The sequence below is a fragment of the Phacochoerus africanus genome, chromosome 15 (assembly GCF_016906955.1).
Source record: "Phacochoerus africanus isolate WHEZ1 chromosome 15, ROS_Pafr_v1, whole genome shotgun sequence".
Taxonomy (NCBI): Eukaryota; Metazoa; Chordata; class Mammalia; order Artiodactyla; family Suidae; genus Phacochoerus; species Phacochoerus africanus.
In genome coordinates, this window is record NC_062558.1 from 8523309 (window position 1) to 8545203 (window position 21895).

At 40.5% G+C, this 21895-nt stretch overlaps 1 protein-coding gene across 3 annotated transcripts in view; it reads left to right on the forward strand.

The window, feature by feature from the left end:
- Nucleotides 1-953: 953 nt before the first annotated feature.
- The window catches only part of ADAM28 (ADAM metallopeptidase domain 28), a 65773-nt gene continuing 44831 nt past the window's right edge, over nt 954-21895 (forward strand). Inside the window, exons 1-6 of one of the 3 annotated variants that reach the window (XR_007132326.1) lie at nt 954-1175; nt 9000-9103; nt 13420-13496; nt 15704-15782; nt 17372-17448; nt 18994-19183. Coding sequence is in view for 2 of the 3 variants with exons in the window: in XM_047761679.1 (XP_047617635.1) it covers nt 1124-1175; nt 9000-9103; nt 13420-13496; nt 15704-15782; nt 17372-17448; nt 18994-19183 (579 nt within the window). In the remaining variant the exon portion in view is untranslated. The remainder of the gene's footprint in view (nt 1176-8999; nt 9104-13419; nt 13497-15703; nt 15783-17371; nt 17449-18993; nt 19184-21895) is intronic. The other 2 variants (XM_047761679.1, XM_047761678.1) reach the window with 2 other exon arrangements.

The following is a 21895-nucleotide window of genomic DNA, read 5'->3' on the forward strand; positions in this document are numbered from 1 at the left end:
AGTCAAATCAGAGCTGCAGCTGCCACAGCCACAGCAACTCAGCATCCAAGCCACATCTGCAGCCTACACTGCAGCTCAGGCAATGCCAGGTCCCTAACCCACCGAGTGAGGCCAGGGATTGAACCTGAATCCTCATGGATACTAGTTGAGTTCACAACCCACTGGGCCACAGCGGGAACTCCTATATCCTTTGAATTTAAGGGTCTCCCTCACCCCCCTTCTCCTGGTGGTTATTGAGGATATAAATACCCTTAGGGCTCTGAAAAACCTTAAGCTTGTATAATCACACATTTTTATTTCCCTGAGATCACCATTGTGTAAGAATCGGCTAAGGATATAAGATGATTGGAAAAAAGAATTTTATATAATAATTGGATTGAATCAGAAGTTGCTTCATTGAACATATATGTGTGAGAGAAGAAAAACATTCTTAATAATAATAACTTTTTGCCAACCTGGCAAAAACAAATCTAAACCCATATACATGTATTTATTTATCTGTTTCTTTCTCTTTTCTTTTCTTTTCTTTTCTTTTTTTTTTTTTTGTTAGAGTATAGTTGACTTACAATGTGTTAGTTTCTGGTGTACAGCAAAGTGATTCAGTTACACACACATATATGTCATTTTCCAGATTATTTGCCCTTATAGGGCATTACAAAATATTGAGTAGAGTTCCCTGTGCTATACAGTAGGTCCTTGTTGGCTATCTGTTTTATATATGGTGGTATATACCTATACATATATTTATTACACACATAAGAAATACACCTATTTATCAAGCTACATTGAATCTGTTATCCAGGTGGCTTATTGGACGATAATATTTTACTGGAAATGTACTGCTTTTGAGTGGGGAATGTGGGAAGAGAGAGAAACAGTGGCTTAGGATAAAGGAATCTTAGAGTCAGGTGGCAGCCTGTACTTCCGCCTGCTGTGCCATTGTCTCAGGACCACAGCTCTGAAGTTGTGCAACACCTTGGGCAAACACTTCCTGAAACGGAGACAAGCATGAACCTCCGAGTTTCGTTCTGTCTCACTTGAGAGAAGGCAGGGACAGACTGAGCAGCACACTTGTCTGTTTGTGCGAGAAAGGCAGACACCAAGGCTCCTGGGATCACCCAGCATGTTGCAAGGGCTGCTTCTCACTGCCACTTTCCTCCTTTCTTCATTGCCAGGTGGGTGTTCACTCCTTTTCAGATTCTGTTAAATGCCTCAGGGAACTGCTTGCTTTTCATCTTCTCCCAATAGTTTTTTTTTTTTTTTTTTTTTTAACCAATATTCCTAACCAGTTGGGCCAGTTAATCTATTGTTTGGGGAGGCTCTGACTGATGTAAACACTCAGTGTAAAGCAGAGGCAAGCAGGCTTCTTGAATCATTATTTACATGGCTGATCTGAGAATGTATAGAAATCAAAGGGAAGATTTCCTTCAGCATTACTTAAACAAGGAATCTGATCTCCGAGTCAAAGATCAGAATTCATCAAAACCAACTTCATCGTTTGTAGAGTGGTTAAGATGTGGCAGATTTGACTGGTCATCACGGTACAGAAGGCTTCGCAAAGTATCTGTCATTATTATTATTGAGACCGATTTGACTTGTCCTGTGTCTTTAGAACACACTTTTATATTTAGTCCGTTTATTGTTGGTGATAACAAACGTGACTAATTAGAAATAGTTGACCAATTTCGTACTTATAAAGCACCATGATTACTTTATCAAAACAATATTTCTGCTGAGCTTAAATTGTTCATTCACTTCATTTTGCTGGCTCTAGCAAACATTTGCCTACTGAAAGAAAAACACAACATGAAAGTTGTGAGCGAAGTTTTATTTGGAGCAAGAAGAGGACTATAGCCTGGGAGACAACCTCTCAGATGGCTCCGAGGAGCTGCTCCGAAGAAGCAGGGTAGGGAGAGCAGGGATTTTGTTGAAGAAGGACGCATACAATGAAGCACACACACATTTCAGCAGAAGGTTGAGGAGCAGATGTCTCCATTAATGGCTTCAGTGCTTTTCTAGATATGAGAAGATGCAAGATTTGGGGCTTATAAAATGTTCTCCTGAAAGTATCTGACTATCTGAAAGCCCCATTCTGCCAGTTTTCCCCAGAACACAGTGCCTCATTCCTGATTCCACCTGCCCTGAACTCTGGTTTCAGGGTATGTGTTGAAGGTCAGGATATGTGTATGAAGTCACAGTGGCTAATGACTTCATTCTTGCAGGCCCAGATGGCGTGTGACAAGTTGTAGTCGACATTTAGGAATTCAAAAGTAGAGTAATTCTACTTCTTATTAATAAATTCTATTGAGCATGACTCTCCATTTCTGATAAATTCTCTAATTAGATTTTGGTTAAATTAGATTGGGTGACATATTTCCTTAGTTTATTTCTAGAGCTTACTTAAGTCAGCACATGGTTGGAGTGCCCAAGACTCCTTCCCTTGGGTTTTAGAATGGTTGCTGGGGAGTTCCTGTCATGGCTCAGCAGTAACGAACCCAACTAGTATTCATGAGGACGCAAGTTTGATCCCTGACCTCGCTCAGTGGGTTAAGGAACTTGCATTGCTGTGAGCTGTGGTGTAGGCTGGCAGCTCCAGTTGGGCCCCTAGCTGGGAACATCCATATGCTGCAGGTGCAGCCCTAAAAAGACAAAAAAAAAAAAAAAAAAGGAATAGAACAGAATAGAATGTTCGCTGGGGCTTAGAAATAGGAACAAATTATCAATAAGAAGGATGGCGTTAGGGAGGGAAAGATTCTCCCACCCCTTGCACCCAGTCAGTACTTTGTCACTAAAAATGATTTTCCTTTTACCCTGGTTTCCAATTTGTTTTCTAGACTTGGGAAAGTTTAATACACTTCAATATAGAACTGTGCTAGGCATTTCAATCTTTGACCTAAAATTACTACTTTTTTTGGGGGGGGGTCTTTTTTCTATTTTTTGGGCCGCTCCTGCGGCATATAGAGGTTCCCAGGCTAGGGGTCGAATCAGAGCCATAGCCGCTGGCCTACGCCAGAGCCACAGCAACACGGGATCCGAGCCGCATCTGCAACCTACACCACAGCTCACGGCAATGCCGGATCCTTAACCCACTGAGCAAGGCCAGGGATCGAGCCCGCAACCTCATGGTTCCTAGTCGGATTCATTAACCACTGCTCCATGATGGGAACTCCTGAAATTCCTACTTTTTGAGCGAAACTTAATAGAAATCTTCTTTCCCTACATTCTCTAAAGATGCAACCACTAAAAACTCTCTGGGACTCTTCTCTTGGTTGAAACAGAAGAATTGTTCGTGTACTAACCTTATCCAATGGCATAAAGATCAAGCCGGATCCATTACGAGGATAACATAGCTAACACTGGGGTCTATTCACATTATAGCCTTTTTGGGGACATTGGACATAACAAATGATTCTGTCCCGTCTTTGCATTCACGACATGGTCCAAGGAGATGCAACATTTTTAGAAGTCATGCCTCAAAGTGTGACATTTTTGCGTACTTGATGGTAGGGGACAGAGTTCTGAAGTGGCATTTGTGAGAACAGGAGGGACCGACGGAAAGCTGCCCCCCCTCAATCTTCCACCTGGAACAGAAAGCTCCCCCTCGTTTTACTTTCCGTCGTGCATTTTCAAGAGTGTCTCCATGGTCACTGAAATACCTCTGACATCATTCCTAGGTTAATTTATTTCCCAGCCAGAATGCAGGAAGTAAAGCAATTTCCATTTTCCCATCTCCTCCTTTTTTTTTTTTGTTTGTTTGTTTGTTTCTCTGCCTCCATCATCCAAAGAATAAATACATGCCCCTCCAACCATGACTTTTGCCCAGATTTTATATATGTGAAACAAAAGAATGAGGTAAAGTCAGGACAGCTGTTTGTAATGAGCTTCACAATCCCTGAGAAAAATAACTTACGGGATTTCATCATAGGAAAGGAACAAGAAGAAAAAATGAAAGAATGTTACAGGTGTTTGGAGATAAAGGAGTAAGTGCACTGATAAAGGAGAAAGTCTTTGTTATATTTTAGCAGAATATCTAGGGGGTACAGGCTACAGTACTTTTTGAAATCAGTAGTAGTAGTAGTATTTTGTCTTTTTAGGGCCACACCTACAGCATATGGAGGTTCCCAGGCTAGGGCTCCAGTCACAGCTGTAGCCGCTGGCCTACCCCACAGCCACAGCAACCCAGGATCCGAGCTGTGTCTGCGACCTACATCACAGCTCAGAGCAACGCCAGATCCTTAACCCACTGAAGGGGGCCAGGGATCGAACCTGCGTCCTCATGGTTACTAGTAGGATTCCTTTCTGCTGAGCCACGATGGAAACACCCCTGAAATTATTTCATTTTAAACAAGCAATTTATTCTTGCTTTCACAAGGTGATTAGAAGACCCCAAGGCATATGTAAATCTAAAATTTGATCTGAATAGCCAAAATAATAGCCCTAATTAGGATGTGCTTTTTTTCCCCCTTCGTGTGCTCACTTTTACGACATGAAGTTTAAAATCACTGCATCGTTTGAGGGGGTGCAGAAAATCCCAGAACTTACGTGAACATCATTGCATAAACCCTGACTCAGGGCTTAACATCATGTGTTTGGTTTGGAAAGACATTGCTTTAAACAGTTTTGAACAGAGTTGTAAAAGAAATGAGATGAGCAATATTAGGTACAGAGGGTGCTCCAAACACACTAAAAAATAAATAAATAAAACAGCAATCCAGACTAATGCCTGTTCTGGTAATCTTGTCAACAGGCTTTAATTTTTCTAAACTTAATAAATAGTCAAAGTAATGATCTAACTCAAACCCATGTAACAGTTTTCTTTTTCTTGACCCGGTTTTGCTGGTCAAAACTAATCCAGCATGTGAGTTCTGTGCGAGAGAGAAAGCAAGTCTTCAGATAAGTTAGTAGGAACATATTGCGTTACGTCTCAGATTTGTTTAGTCCCTGGATGGAAATTAGGGGTGTTTGTTCCACAGGCTTCAAAATAATTAGCCTGAGGTTATTCAGATGGGAAGAGACTGATGGAGATCCACCAAACTAAAGGATGAATGAGGCAAACAGTGGTTAGGTCTGCTGGCCCTCATTAACTGCTGTGTAATTTGCTACATTTCAAGTCCCATTCTTTTGGGGGCCTTTTTTGGCTTGAGAAAAATAAGGGCCATTAAGGGAAATTACGTTTTCTCTAGAAAATGTCCTGTGTTGCAAGAGTGTCTAAGCTGGAAATCCGTTCCCTTTAAACTGAAGAAAGTGAGAGGTTGCTGGAAGCTTTTTAAGACATATTCTGGTTTATTCTATTTATGGATTCATTTTGGTTGCTATGGGGAAGTGCTTGGCCATCAAACTAAAGAATGATTTAAATGTTTAGACTCCAAATTTAAGAGTCAACAGGAAGTGTCTGATTTCATGAAACATTAAGGTTGAGAGACTGACTAGAGGCATGGAGATCAGTGTGTATCAGAGAAAACTTGTGTTGGATCAGCCTGTTTCCTTTTCACCATTTCTGATGAGAAGTGTGTGTTGACACTTTCTGCTTTTATAAAAAATATTAGTTGGGGAGTTATTATTTTATGACCTAAGTTTAGCTTGGACTAATACTCCCTGTTATAATAATGAGTATTGTGGATGAAAATCTTTTTTTTTTTTAATCGCAGCTGTAGCTGCCAGCCTATACCACAGCCACAGCAACGTGGGATTCAAGCCACATCTGCAACCTACACCACAGCTCATGGCAATGCCGGATCCTTAACCCACTGAACGAGGCCAGGGATCGAACCTGCTTCCGCATGGATACTAGTGGGGTTCGTTAGCTACTGAGCCACAACAGGAACTCCAAAAATCATTGTTGATACAGCATTTTTAGAAGAGTTACTCTGGATGCAACATTGAGGAATATATGGCTTTATGAGCTCCAAATTAATGGGACTAATTACATTGATTGGATAGAATCCACTAGACAGGATGTGAATGCCTTATGGTAACTTATACACAGAGTGCCAGGAGGCTCTAGGGAATTGTGTCGACACCATCAGTTAATTTCTGGCAGGAATCATTTTCTTATCTCTTGGCATCTTATTATTTTGAAATAATTATGATAATTATGGATAATTAAACTCAATGGAAATAAAATGGCTGATTTAATTTCCCTTTAGGCTTTTGAAATTCGTTGATGAAGTTTGAAAACGAACGTTATTATTTTCCTTTACCAAAAATTAATTACATAGAAATAAAAGATGCCCAGGGATTATCTCTATAATAGCAAGAAGTAAGTAACCGAGGGGACATGTGATATAATTCTCGAAGAAGTGTGACTAGGTAATGAGACATTTGATCACAGCCAATAAAAACATTATCCAAATGATCATTACCTCTTCAAAGGGATTAGAGAAGATTCTGTATTTATTTGCATAAAATTATACTACATGAACTCTTTTTGGAGATCATTTAACCTGCCCCCTCTTTTCAGACAATTATAAAATCCAAACTAAACCCAGAGTTAAGTTATTCTAGTGTTGATGCCATGGCTTTAAGTGTTTTTGAAATATTTTTAAGAGTAAATTTGAGGAGTTTCCGTTGTGCCTCAGTGGGTTAAAAACCCAACATGAGATGCAGGTTCAATCACTGGCCTCTCTAGGTGGGTTAAGGATCCAGCATTGCTAAAAGCTGCAGCATCGGTCCCAGATGTGACTGGTACCAGTGTCGGTGTGGCTGTGGTGTAGTCTGGCAGCTGCAGCTCTGATTCAGCCCCTAGGCTGGAAATTTCCATATGCCTTGGGTGAGGCTGTAAAAAGAAAAAAATAAAATAAAAGTGTTACCTTTAACAAAAAAAAAAAAAAAGAGTAAATCTTGTGCCAGTGAAAGAAAAGTCATTTCATCAATTTAAAACTCCATTTTTGACCCAATGAGTGTCAGCCGACTTAAACACCTTTTCTATTCTTTAATGTTAGATGTAAATGGCTCTTGAATGGTCAAATGAATGAAACATCCTAAAAGGATAAAAGAAAATCAACGTGACTAGGAATTTTTGAAAGTTTCTGCTTTAGTTTCCGAAGAAAGTTGGAAAAAATAAATATTTTTTTCTCTGGAGCATTGTTGGGCTACGTGTATCGTCATGCAAAATGACTAATGAAAAATAACTGTTTCATGTACTAAAAGATCAACTATGGTAACATACATTTTATACTATCACAGAATTTAGATTTGCATATTTTAATAAGCTAAGATTACCTGCTAGTCATTCCACAGAGAACTAAAGCCTTTCCAGTCTCCGTTAGGAAACTGCTGGGTTGGGGCCACACCATGTTCTCTGGTTCCACTGGGTCTACATTCTGCGGTGCACCTGCAGCCCCTCAGCCTTTGATAAGTCTGTTAACATTTCCTTGGGCCCTTCTTTACACAGAGCAGGGACTGCATGATGTGGGAAAACAAAAAAAGAAAATAGCAAATTCAGTGTGAGCTTTGGGAAACTTGAATTTCTCTAAAATAATTACTTCTAGAAACAACGTTGACACAAGCATTCAAGATGCCAATAGATAGAAGGTTGAATGAGATAATGTTCCAGTTCCTTCCAGGCCAGTCAGAGTGTCCTCATTGTTTGCTTCTTGCATTTTCCTTTTTTTTTTCATATTTTGTATGAAAAAGATGAAGGTTTGTGTTGCAAAAGCCAGCCCTTTGAATGGAGCCTTTTCTTATTGATTTTGTTTCTTTCATTGGTGTAAAATATTACTGATGGAGAAAGCTAAGAAAAATATGTTAGAATCCAAAGTGGTATCCATTAGTTATTTCATGTTGAGAACTCTCTAAAGTTTTCATAGAGCTTCAATTCAATTATTCTGATACCGATTAGCTTCTTAGAGGATGAATGTGGTTTCTGCCCTCCTGATCTGGCTTTTGTCTGCTCTATTTGCTACTTTCCCTCAGGGGACCCAAGGTTGCAAACAGAAGTGGGAAAATGAAAATATATATATATATGTTGGAGTTCCTTGGTAGCTCAGCAGAATTCTGCCTTGTCACCGCTGTGGCTCAGATTGCTGCTGTGTCGCAGGTTTGATCCATGGCCCAGGAACTTCTGCATACCTTGGGCACTGCCAAAAATGTACATATCTTATATATATGTTCACTAAGCTAAGTAACACTGGTGACTTTCAGTTAGGAAATATCTGAAAATATAGGCTAAAGACTTGAGAAGAGTGGGTTTCTGATTTTGTTGGTCTCTTCTATATCTATGCTTTTTTTTTTTTTTTTTTTTCAGGGCCGCACCTGCAGCATATGGAAATTCCCAGGCTGGAGGTCCAATCTGAGCTATAATGCGGGCCTACACCACAGCCACAACAATGCAAGATCCAAGCCGCATCTTTGACCTTCACCACAGCTCACAGCAATGCCAGATCCCCAACCCACTGAGCGAGGCCAGGGATAGAACCCCCATTCTCCTGGATGCTAGTTGGATTTGTTTCCGATGCGCCACAACAGGAACTCCCTGTGTCTGCACTTTTATAGCTCTCTAACATAACTCAGCTAAACCCCTGTGTAGCATCTTTCATCAGAAATGCAATCCAGGAGTTCCTATCGTGGAGTAGCGGAAACGAATACAACTAGGAACTATGAGGTTGTGGGTTCGACACGCGTGTGTGTCATAGACGCGGCTTGGATCCGGCGTTGCTATGTGGCTCTGGCGTAGGCTGGCAGCTGTAGCTCCAATTAGAACTCTAGCCTGGGAACCTCCACATGCTAGGGGCAAGGTCCAAGAAAGAAAGAAAGAAAGAGAGAAAGAGAGAGAGAGAAAGAAGAGAGAAAGAAAGAGAAAGAAAGAAAGAAAGAAAGAAAGAAAGAAAGAAAGAAAGAAAGAAAGAAAGAAAGAAAGAAAGAAAGAAAGAAAGAAAGAAAGAAAGAAAGAAAGAAAAAGAAAGAAAGAAATGTAATTAATGTAATTCAGATGACTATTATCAGACAGCCTGTTAGTTCTGCTTAGCTAAATCTTTTGTAACTTTTTGTTCTTGGCTCAGCAAATGCTATAAAAGAACTCCCTGAAGTGAAAAAGTATGAAGTAGTTTTTCCCAGAAGACTTCATCCACTACATAAAAGAGAGATCAAGCAGCCAGGTCAAGAGGTACAGTTTTGATTTAACAAAGAATCTTGAATATATACATACAATGTATACATATGATATGCGTGTGTGTGTGTGTGTGTGTGTGTATAACTATGTTTAATATGTATATATTTTGTATATGCACACACATTTGTGGGGTTTTTCAACCTATCTTCTTTTTATTAACCTTCACAATAATGCAACATTCTTTTATTAGCTTTATTTTGAGGTTAATATTTTGACAGTTGAAATAAACTGTCCAAGATCACACAGAGAGTAAACCTTAATTTTTTATGGTAATTCTGCTATTTCTGAAGAAATGTCATACAACTTTTATCTAGTCATCAATCATTTATCTATCTATCCATCCAGCCATCATCTATAAACACACTAACAAACAAAACCGCGAAGACTAAAATTGAAGTAAAAAATGAAATATTGTGGGTGAATTCATGCATATGTGCAAATTAAGTTAGGGTTAATTACTGTAATTAAACATAAAACTTGCCTCTGTCTTTTCAAAACAGAGGCCTATTAAACTTTGTAGGAGTCTTACCACATCATGAAACACAGTCAAAAGAGGAAAGCGAAAACATGATTCATTCAATGGTAATTTTCTCATTACCTGCACCTGTAAGTCTTCTGCTGGGAACCAGTAAAATACAAATAAGTGAAGTCTAAATAATAATTTTACATCTGTCTATTATAGAATGAAACTCACTGGAAGCCCATATTCCTCAATAGGACAAAGTTCCTCACAGAACTTTGGGAGGAACTTCTAAAGCAAATATGTTTATAACAACAGACCCCACAGAGACACTGTTCCCCAAAATACTTGTCTCTTAACAAAATATTTCCATTAAATTTACATGGGACCCATATGACTGGATTTCCCACCAGTATGGCTTTCTTCATATTCTTTTTGGCTGTCTTTTAAAAATGCTAAGTACCTGTTTTCACTGACTATTTTGAGGTGGAAGCCAAGTTCTCAGAAATCATCTTTGTGGTTTTCTGTATTGAGACTACTGGTCTTCCTTGTGCAAATAATTGATTATCGATACCTTGAAACACTCAGAATTTATAATGCCGGTGACTGAGGGGATCTCTGTATCTACATAGATCTCAGACTGGATTCATCACTTCTCAAAGCAGTGAAGAGGAGGGCTTTAGTACTTACTAGACAGCTGTGCCCTCTGCTGGACCAGAGACCTGAAGGACCAGCAGTACCTGTCGGCTGTGCCAAGAGCATGGCTCCATCTTTCTGACGGCATCACAAACGGCCACATCATTTAAGATCTGAGCTGGGGCGTGCCCATTGTGGCTCAGCAGAAATGAATCTGACTAGTATCTGTGAGGATGCAGGTTTGATCCCTGGCCTCGCTCAGTGGGTTAAGGAGCCGTGAGCTGTGGTGTAGGTCACAGACACGACTCAGATCCTCAGACTCCCGTAGGCTGGCAGCTGTAGCTCCGATTCAACCCCTAGCCTGGGAACTTCCATATGCCATGGGTGCAGCCCTAAAAAGACACACACGCACAAAAAAAAAAAAAAAAGAAAGAAAGAAAGAAAAGAAGAGAAAAATCTGAGCTGGAATAAAAGTTTTCTGATTTTGAAACTTTTCTGCAGGGGGCACTTTCAAGAATCTTGAAAGTTTTATACATGATTGTATGCTTGATTATGTTTTACTTGCATGGCATAAGGAGATCTGAATAAGTATTTGTTGAGTAGGTGAGCAAATGAATAAGTGAACAAATGGACAAATGAATGAGTATAAGTAGAATACAGTTCCTATATATCTACATAGCTGTATATTAAAGAAATACTTAATTGAGGTCCCTGATGTTGAAACTTAAATTCTAAAGGTAGTCACTCTTCTTCTTAGGATATGGCCTTCAGGTCATATAAGAAGCCAAAGCTGTCTTGCTGTTAACCCACGCCATAAAGTAGAATATGTGGGATCAGAACACCTCCCTATACTGGGAACAATTTCAGGCCTTAGCTGGGTCCCTCAGGGTTTCTAGAGACCTCCGATTATTGCATGTTATGACCATAGTTGTGCCACAAAGTTTCCTTTGTTTGCTCCTGGGCATCATCTTGACTTTACAGATAGGCTTCCATCCTAGAAGCACCCAGGACTGTGGCCTTCCCAATCCACCCATATTGCTTGCTGGAGGAAATTTATATATACACGTCCCTATACCCAGCTAATCTTACTCAGTGAGCTCCAAATCATTTCCTTCTATCAGAGGCGCTTCAATCAAGGTGTCTATTTCCTCTCCTAACCCACAGTTCAGAATCTAGATAGAATAAGACATACTTCCTTTTTTTTTTTTTTGGTTCAAAATTGATTTTTTACATTCTTTCGTCTATGTTTTTCCATTTTTAATTAAAGTATAATTGATTAACAATGTTGTGCCAATTTCTGCCATAAAGCAAAGTGACCCAATCATACATACATACATACATACACACACACATATATATACACACATTTCTCTTCTCCATCTCAAGAGACTGGATAGAGTTCCCTGTGCTACACAGTAGGATCTCATTGCTTATCCATTCCAAATGTAATAGTTTGCATATTACTATCCCCAAACTCCCAGTCCATCCCACCCCACATTCCACCCCCACCCCCCCAGCTTTGGCAACCACCAGTCTGTTCTGTATGGAAGACATACTTCTTCTTAGCAGGCATTGCTCTCCACCACGAACTTCCTTGAGAAGTACAGTTATAACATTACCCAGTGCACTCTCTTTTATATATAGTCTCTGGTTTTCTTCCTAGCTATTTCCTTTCAACCAAACTTCTACCCTAGTGTCAGCTAAAACTCCCATTCCTCAAATAATTATCTTTTCTGAAACAACTTCCAAATAATATTTTAACTAAAAATCCACTAAAATACGCTGCTGACAGGAAACAGATATCTGGAAGCCTCTTCTGTATAGAAAGCTTATATAATAATCCACCTACCATTTTTATCCTGTCTGGCCTTTCTAAACAAGTGGTTACAACCATCCCCCCATAATTTTCATTTGTAACCCACAGACTTTTTTTTTTCCCTAGCTTCTGTTATTCATGAAAATGAACTGAGTTACAGCAGTCTCTCCTCATCTAGACCCACTGTGTAAGATATTTATAGTCTGGAATTTTTGACACCAGAGGAGACTTCCATAACTGATCATCTGAAGGAAATTTGGGCTGAAATGACTGATTTTAGAGATGGCAAATCCCTGAACGATATCCTGATCTAAGGGCTCTAACTCTTGCTTGCCCCTAGATGAGCTCAGGTCTTATTCTGGCCGGGAGAGGGAAGAAACAAGGAGACCTTAGGTGCAATGTAGCAAAGGAAATAGTACTCAGTCCATAACGAGGGGGCCCAATCACGTGTGGCCTGCCGTATTTGATCTCTTTAATAGTCATAATGTCCTGGGACTTCCTGGTGAATGTGTACATATTGCCTGTAACCTTTGCTAGTAACCCTGTTTTATGGAACAAAGTCAGAAGCCAGTACCTGATAACATCGTCTTTAAAATACTTCTGCATAGACTTCGCTATCTTCTCCTGTATCTAGAAATCTAACCCTAAAACAGTTCTCCTTTCCCACACAGATTCCTTAAGGTGATATTTTCTCTTTCTGAACACCCGAGACTATGTTTTCTTCCTGATAATCTCTTCCTGCTTTAGAGAAGCGGTTCCTGTCATTCTGCCCATGTTCTGATCTTCACTTAGCCTGGAGAAGATCTCCAGACATCAGTGAGAGGTTTGCAGGTCTTTGGGTCTACATGCACACAATTCCTTCTTCTCGAATAACTTCCAACTCTGCTTCACCCGGCTAATTCATATCTCAGCTTACATGCTGCTTCCTCAAAAAAGCCTTTCTTGCCTTTAAGATGTTAGACATCCTACCCTGGTTCCATATATATACCCTTGGTCATATAATTCACTTTTATTATCTATCCTTCCACAAGATTATAAGCCTTCTGACATTAGGTACCAATGTCTCCTGCTTAGAGAACAATTTCCAAAACCAAACAATATCTGGCATATAACCAGCATTCACATAGTATTTGTAGAATGTGCGTCTGGACATATGGATAGTTAGGGGTGGTATAAAGGTCTCAGATAACTTGTCCATGGTTGGCAGTTGTTTGATTTGTTAAAAAAAAAAAAAAAAAAGCAGAAGCAGGCATTTGAAACTATAAAGACGACTGCTAAAGAAAAGCAGGCACTGCTTTCTAATGATTAAACGGATGGACATAGCCAAATGAATATTGGGGGGTGTGTGTGTGTGTGTGTGTGTGTTTAATTACCATAAATGTGTGTGCACTTCTGCAGGAAAAATTTGAAACTGAGTTGAAGTATGAAATGACAGTGAATGGAAAAATCGCAGTGCTTTATTTGAAAAAAAACAAGTAAGTGTCTTTACTTCTGATATTATCCTCACCAGCAGCCCGTTAGCATGTGGAAAGCGTGCTAATTGAGCCTGTTACTGCTTATGGCTCCTGCAAACCTTGGCCAATCAGCTTTTACCATCAACTGACCCAGGGGGTTCAGCGAATATTTGTCCCTTCTGAAGTAGTAGAGATATATTGGATAAAGTTTACTAGTATTTTTGAGAGTTTTAGTCATAAAACACAGTGAATGATGGGGGAGCAGACCAATTTTATCAATTTCTGTGAAATAACATCGATTTTTAAATCTTTCCCCTACATTATTGCATTTTGTTATTCTAACATTGAAAGATTAGGTATTAAAGCAATATGCAACTGTTTTCATCAAAAAAAAAAAAAAGACATACATAAGTTAAACTCTAGGGCCAAAATAAAAAAAAAGTCAGTGGTAAAACCAGAATTGGGGTCCCCCGATTTTAACACCAGTGCTGTTTCTACCCAGCCAAACACTAACCCTTTGTTTTTTTTCTATGCATTACATCATCTCTCATTCCTTCATTCTCTTATTCAGTTTATCTGAATTCAACATTCCTTTATAATGGCACTGCCTCAGCTCTCACCCAGATCTCGCTCTTCCTATATCTAGACTATTTCAAAAGTAGTTTTTCCAAATTCTATGCTTCAAGCTTCTCAATTCCTCAATTGTTCAATATAGACAGCAAAATATTTTTTTCTCCCTCAAATAGACTATCACCTTTTGCAAAAAGGCACAATTGAATAGAGTTTGGAAGCAGTATGGTACAATGTAAATAGTGCAAGTTTTGCTTTTTTTTTTTTTTTTAGGGCTGCACCCATAGTATATGGAAGTTCCCAGGCTAGGGGCTGAATCTGAGCTACAGCTGCCAGGTTTCACCACAGCCACAGCAATGCGGGATCCAAGCCACATCTGCAGCCTCTACCAAAGCTCATGGGAATGCCAGATGGATCCATAACCCACTGAGGGAAGCAAAGGATCAACCCGAATCCTCTTGGATACTAGCCAGATTCATTTCCACTGTGCCACAAGGGGAACTCTAATAGTACAGGCTTTGAATCCAGGCAGACCTGGATGCAATGCTTTGTCACCTGAGCTTAATCTCACCTGGAAAATAAGGAGAGTGATATTTATCTTGCAGGATTGTTGAAATGAGTCAATGATTCACAGATCATGTTTAACCCAGTGGCCCGTATGGAGATGACATTTTTTTTTTTTTCTTTGCTTTTTAGGGCTACACTTGGAGCGTATGGAAGTTTCCAGGCTAGGAGCCAAATCAGAACTGCAGCTGCCACAACCACAGAAATGCGGGATCCAAACCGTGTCTGCAACCTACATCTCAAGCTCATCATTGTACCGGATTCTTAACCCACTTGAGTGAGACCAGGGATGAACCACATCCTCATGGATACTAGTCGGGTTCATTTCTGCTGAAGCACAACGGGAACTCCAAAATGGCATTTAATACATACTAGTGACTATCTTTTCTCCTTGCCTTGCTTCTTTTTTTGTTTGCTTGTTTTGGTTTTGTTTTTCTGGCCATGTCCATGCCATGCAGAATTTCCCCAGGGAAATTTGAGGTCAGGGATCAAACTCAAGCCACAGCAGTGACAATACCAAATCCCTAACAGATGGGCCATCGGGGAACTCTGAACTCTGCCCTGCCTCTTTAAAAATATAGTCAGGCTCCTATTTTCTGGTGGGTAATGGAAAGAATTTGAAGAAGCTTGATGAAAATGCTGAAAGGTTCCTAACTACCAAAAGCAAGTCCATTTTCAGTATATTTTCCACGGCTGCAGTTGTTGACAGTGACCAGTAACTGACAAGGACTGGGTGAAAATGCAGTTATCTGTAGCTGGTGAGGAACTTTGTTATTTTCAGTCATTTTTTTTTAAATCAATTATTCCCTTCTTAGTTCCATTTCTTCCTCGAATCTCTCCTCAGACGGGTATGTAAAGTTTGATGAGGAAACAGACATTGTTCCGCATTCCTCAGGAATGGCCCTGCCTCCCCACTCTCTCCTGTTTAAACATCCCTTTCATTTGTCTTGAGGTTTGGATTTGTCTTGAGGGGCTAGGAGGAAGCACTCAGGAGGTAAAACTTTTCTCCACATCCAAGGAAAGTTGTCACTTTGATCCCCAGACTTTGCAATTAGCACCAGTTAATATGACTTTTTTTTTTTTTTCTTCTCCAGGGATCTCCTTGCACCAGGCTACACGGAAACACATTATAATTCCAGTGGAAAGGAGGTCACCACAAGCCCACAGATTATGGTACAACAAAGTATCCCAGATTTTTTTTTTTTTTTTTTTTGCTTTTTAGGGCCACACCCATGGCATATGGAAGTTCCCAGGCTAGGGGGTCCAATCGGAGCTACAGCTGCCGGATTCGAGCTGCAACGCCAGATCCTTAACCCACTGAGCGAGGCCAGGGATCAAACCCGCATCCTCAGGGATCCTAGTCGGGTTAACGGCTGAGCCACAAAAGGAACTCCCCCAGACTCATTGTTAACTGGGGTGTGACTCACACTCACACATTCAGGGGCAGTGTCATTGCCAGACAATTAGTGAAATTGAAATGGCATTATAGCAACAATGCCTTTTTTCAGTGATAGCCATCTCCTAATAGATCCCCTGATATTTTTACGCTTTGGTAAGAACAAACACACTCCTTAACAACCATGGAAACCCTTTCTAGCCTTCAATGGCTCCTTATAGGGGAGTGTGCAGAAAAGTAAAGAATTAAATGTATCTAGTGTTCTTACTAGTGACATGAGAAAAGTAAAGAATTGAATGCATAAAATGAGAATTTCATGAGAAAAGTGGAAAATGATGTGCATCTAGTATTCTTACTCAGTGTCAATCACCTCTTCTAGATCATGTAGTCTTTCAAACTCAAGACTCTTTCTCCAGTGGTAAAATTGCAGACTTCTAGTTTTCCCTAAATAATTTCCATGCATAACACTTACTCAGAGAAGACAGTTAAGTGGTATGAAGGGGGTTCTATCATTGCCATTTTTTCTGATCAGCATTTTCTTTTTTCTTTTTCTTTTTTTTTTTTTTTGTCTTTTCTAGGGCTGAACCAACAGCATATAGAGGTTCCCAGGCAAGGGGTCTAATCAGAGCTGTAGTCGCCGTGCCTAAACCAGAGCCACAGCAACGCCAGATGCTTAACCCACTGAGTGAGGCCAGGGATCAAACCCGCAACCTTGTGGGTCCTAGTCAGATTCGTTAACCACTGCGCCACAACGGGAACTCCATGAGCAGCATTTTCTATTGGAAGACTTTGAAGCATTCTCTTCCATAGCAATGCACAGAGGTTTATGTGGGCCAATACCCCATCTGTCCCAAAGCAGAAAGATGTATTAGACTAAAGTACGTGAAAAAGTGTTAAGATTGAGTATTTTGTTTCAAGTGGAGGCGGAAATATTGTACTAATCCAATTAATCTGGTGGAGCTCTTTGAATAAATCAAGAAATAACCACACAACCTGAGGAACCTATTCATTAGAAAGAGCTCCCACATGTTAGGAAGATTTAATGAATAATGAACCAAGGGATAGAATGTATGTTTGAGGTTTGTAGGGGCTCAGGTTTTAAATTTACATCTATGAATTTGTTTCTTCCAGATTGCATCCACTCCTGTTATCTAACTAAGCATTCGGGATCATTAAATATTTAAGATTTGAACCACAAAAGGCTTCCTTTAAAATTTTTTACAGCACTCAATTGACTGCTACTCAGCATAAAATGATTTGAAAACATTATAGATCCTGTTCCAAGATTTCAAATTGAAATGTAGCAGAGGGTCTAAAGTACACACACACGTTCCCTTCAAAAAAAACCCTTTTCCATTTTCTTTAGGATAACTGTTACTACCAAGGACACATCATTAACGAAACAGTTTCCGATGCTAGCATCAGCACGTGTAGGGGTCTCAGGTAAGGTTTTGCAGTGGTTTGTATATACCTGTAATGATGGTGCATTATGTGTAAGTGTTTAATTATTTAAAGAATCACAAATATGATTCAGTATACTCCAGTTGAAGATGAGTCCTAAGGGCTCAAATTTGAAATGTGGAGGAAACATGGCTTTTCTTGGCAGTTGTTTGCAAATTATACCTCTGAATCGCCTGCAGATTTGCTTTGGTTTGTTTGCTTGTTTTTGAAATAGCGGTTTTCAAGTCCCAGTTTTAGAGTCAGAATCTGTAGGGAATAGAAGCTCCTCTCCTCCTACTCTCTTCACTCTAAACTCTCTCTCTCTAGCGTGTCTTGTCCATGCCTATGAGATCCATTTCTTCCTGGATGTTAATGACCCCCTCCCACGTATCTGTCTATAATAAGATATCTCTTCTGATGCCCAGACTTGACCATCTCATGTCCTCTTCCATACCTCTTCATATCTGTGTATCTTGAGGAAATCGCAACCTTAATATGTTCCAAATCATACTAATGATATTCTCCTCAATACGGTATTTCCCCAGTGTTTCCTATTTCAGTGAATGAAATAGTCAACCAAACACTTGCCTAATCCAGAAACCTACATTCCTCGATGACATCTTGCCTCTAAAATACTCATTTTAAATCCATTAACAGGCCCTATTGCTGGTCTTCTTCTTCTTTTTTTTTTTTCTTTTTCTTTTTCTTTTCAAGGGCAGGAGGTAAAAGGAAAAGAGCAACAACTAATGAATAATAGGTCCTTCCTAAATAATGGTTACATGAATCTTAGCTCTGGGGTTCGGCAAAGAGAATTGAGAAGACATTGATAATATTCATTGATCATGTGCTTTATATATTATCTCCTTCAATCTTGCAACTATCCTACTAGGTCAGTATCATTATTCCCATTTTATGGGTGGAAAAACTGAGGTTATGTGCATTTAAGTCATAGACCAAGAATTTTTTTTTTTTCTTTTTAGGGCTGAACCTTAGGCATATGGAAATTCCCAGGATAGGGGTTGAATCGGAGCTGCAGCTACCGGTCTATGCCACAGCCTCAGCAATGCCAGATCTGAGCGGCATCTGCCACCTTCCTCACAGCTTGTGGCAACGCTGGATACTTAACCCACTGAGTGAGGCTGGGGATCAAACCCACATCCTTATGGATACTAGTCAGGTTTGTTACTGCTGAGCCACCAGGGAAACTTCCTAGATCAAGAATTTTAACCCTTATCTGTAAGACTCCAAAGTCTCTTTCATTGTCAGTGGACATTTCAAGAAGATGAGACATGGGAACTGGAAGAATACTGGACTGGACTGAGCTCTGACATTCTAGCACCAGCTCTGACATAGATTAGCTGAATGACTGCACTAGTCAAGTCCATAAATTTAGATAATCTCTAGGAGTCTCCTCAGCGGTAATATTTTAATATATTCTATTGCCAGGACCTCGGAATGCTTTGGCATTGGCAATGTTTTAGAGTTTACAAGTCTTTCATGTTCAAGACTGGAACGTTTTTAGGAAGCTTGAATTTTCGTGTTTTTCAGGGGTTACTTCAGTCAGGGAGATCAAAGGTATTTCATTGAACCTTTAAGCCCCACGGATCAGGATGAACAGGAACACGCACTCTTCAAGGATGATCCCCAGGAACAACAGACTAACAGTGACTGTGGGATGGATGACGTGTTATGGCCACATGGATTTCATCGGAATATGGTCCCGCCTGACTCCAGTCTGGTTGTATCCCTACTTTTATTTATTTATTATTTTATTTGCAATGCTCTCAAGTATCCTGTCATGGTTGCTCTGCGTTCCAGGCTTAGCAGCTGCAAAGGACTGAAACTTTACAGTCATTGTTGAAACTCATAGGCTACAGAGACATTAAAACCTTATTGTGGAGTTCCTGTCATGGCTCAGTTGTTAACGAACCCAACTAGTATCCGTGAGGATGTGGGTTCGACCCCTGGCCTCGATCAGTAGGTTAAGGATCAGCATTGTCCTGAGCTGTAGTGTAGGTCACAGATGCAGCTCAGATCTGGCATGGCTGTGGCTGTGGCTGTGGTGTAGGCTGGTAGCTACAGCTCCGATGTGACCTCTAAGCCTAGGAACTTCCACATGCAGTGGGCGTAGCCCTAAAAAAGACAAAAAAAGACCAAAAAAACCCCCCACCTTATTGTACATTGATGATTTATTTATTTAACAAGTGCATATGGATCGACTATTATTAACAATAGAGTGCAAGGATGTGAAAAATGCATGGATACAATGCTGGTTCTCTAGAAGCAGACAACTTTCACAGTGCGACAACATACAACAGGGTGTAAAGTATTATTATGGCTTCAAGATAAGATATCCTGCTGCCTTCGTGAATGAACTCACTCAGCAAATCTTTGTTCAAGGACTGCCATTAATGCTAGGAATGTAGCAGCAGGCAAAATAAAGACAGGATCTGCCCACAGAACTTAGACCATTCTTCCATACCTCAAATTCAGTTTCCAGTCACAGAAGAAAAGTGAGCATGGCTTGTGTCTGAAACTTCAGAGTGTATATACAATATCATTGTCATTATTACCTTTGTTTGCTTCAGGATACACGTCACACCTTATCATCTCTTCTACAGACGTTCTCAGCGTCTGTAAGCACTGGATGCAGTTGGTCTGAATAAGACCAATAGAATTTCTGTTGGGTTCAATTTTGCTGTAGGTTTAAATTCTACCAGGGTCATGATGCTTAAGAGTCCAGGAGAACCACTCTTGAGCTGTATACTCCCATGGATGTTGATCTCATGGTGCAGCTGGGGACAGACCCATAGTCTCTCTGTCTCAATTCTTTGGTAACCATGGCCAATCATTTTGCCTTCATAACCTCTTATTGTTTAGGTTTTCCTCCTACCTCACTCATGATACCCCACCTCAGTCCTTCTCACTGTTACCTCTCCTCTAGCTAACTAAATATTAGAGGTCCTCATACCTCATTTAGCTCCGTTCTGGGTCCGGATCTTTACTTTATGTATACATTCTTCTTAGGTAATCTCACCCAATGAGATGTCTTATTTAAAAAGGAACTCTGGGAGTTCCCATTGTGGCTCAGTGGTTAACGAATCCAACTAGGAACCATGAGGTTGCGGGATTGATCCCTGGCCTTGCTCAGTGGGTTAAGGATCCAGTGTTGCCGTGAGCTGTGGTGTAGGTCACGGACACGGCTCGGATCCTGCATTTCTGTGGCTGTGGTGTAGGCTGGCGGCTATCGTCTGATTGGACCTCTAGCCTGGGAACCTCCATATGCCACGGGTGCAGCCCTAAAAAGACAAAAAAAAAAAAAAAAGGAACTCTGCGCTAATTACCATCCAATACATATCTCCAGCCTTGGCCTTTCCTCCAAATGCCAATTAACTCCCTGCTTCATGCATGCAGTGATATGTCCAATGTCACAAACAAATGTGGGCAAAACAGAACTACCAATTTCCAGCCCCCAAATAAAACCTGATTCTTCCTCATCCTCCTCTATCTCAGTCAACAGTCCCACCAGTCACCTCCTTCTCAGACCCAAATTTAGAAACTCTCCTTGATTCCTCATTCCTTCATTCTTCTCCCCATGGTGTCCATCAGTGAGTGCCACCACGTAGTCCAGATCTTTCATTTTGCTCCCTCTTCCCAGTACCACATGGCACCATCCATCTCACAGTAACCATGGCAGCAGACTCTGCCTGACTTTCCAACTCCCATTCCTGCCTCTGGAGAATCCATGCTACGCAATAGATGGAGTGATTCTTTTATTCTAAATCACTTCATGTCACTTTTCTGTTTAAAACCCTCTAATGGCTTCTCATTGCATTTAGTAAAAAAAAACTACCACACTGACCCCAAGTTACAAACCCCTTTCTGATTAGGGCTCCACTTACCTCTCTAATCTCATCCCACTTTGTACTCCCCACCCACCGATGACCTCCCCCAGTATGTGCTGACAAACACAAACTTTTTTTTCTTTACTTAACATGTCAGTATCAATTCAATTTAGAATCTTTATGGTTTTTTTTTTTTTTTTGCTTTTTAGGGCCGCACCTGCAGCATATGGAGGTTCCCAGGCTAGGGTTCAATTGGAGCTACAGACATAGCCACATAGGATCTGAACCATGTCTGTGACCTACACCACAGCTCATGGCAGTGCCAGATCCTTAACCTACTGAGCAAGGCCAGCGGTCCAACCTACGTCCTTGTGGAGCCTAGTGGGATCCATTACTGCTGAGCCACAGTGGGAACTCCAGTATATCTGCTACTTTTTAACTGGACAGTCTGAGATAGGCTGGGACCTGGGACCCTTTGCTGCGGTTTTTACACCTACACAAATGTTTCCTCCAGCAGCAGAATGCAAAGAAACAGTAAGGGATGAAATAACTGCATGCTTAGGCAGTGGGGGCAAATTGTGAGTAAGAAGATACAAACAGACCAA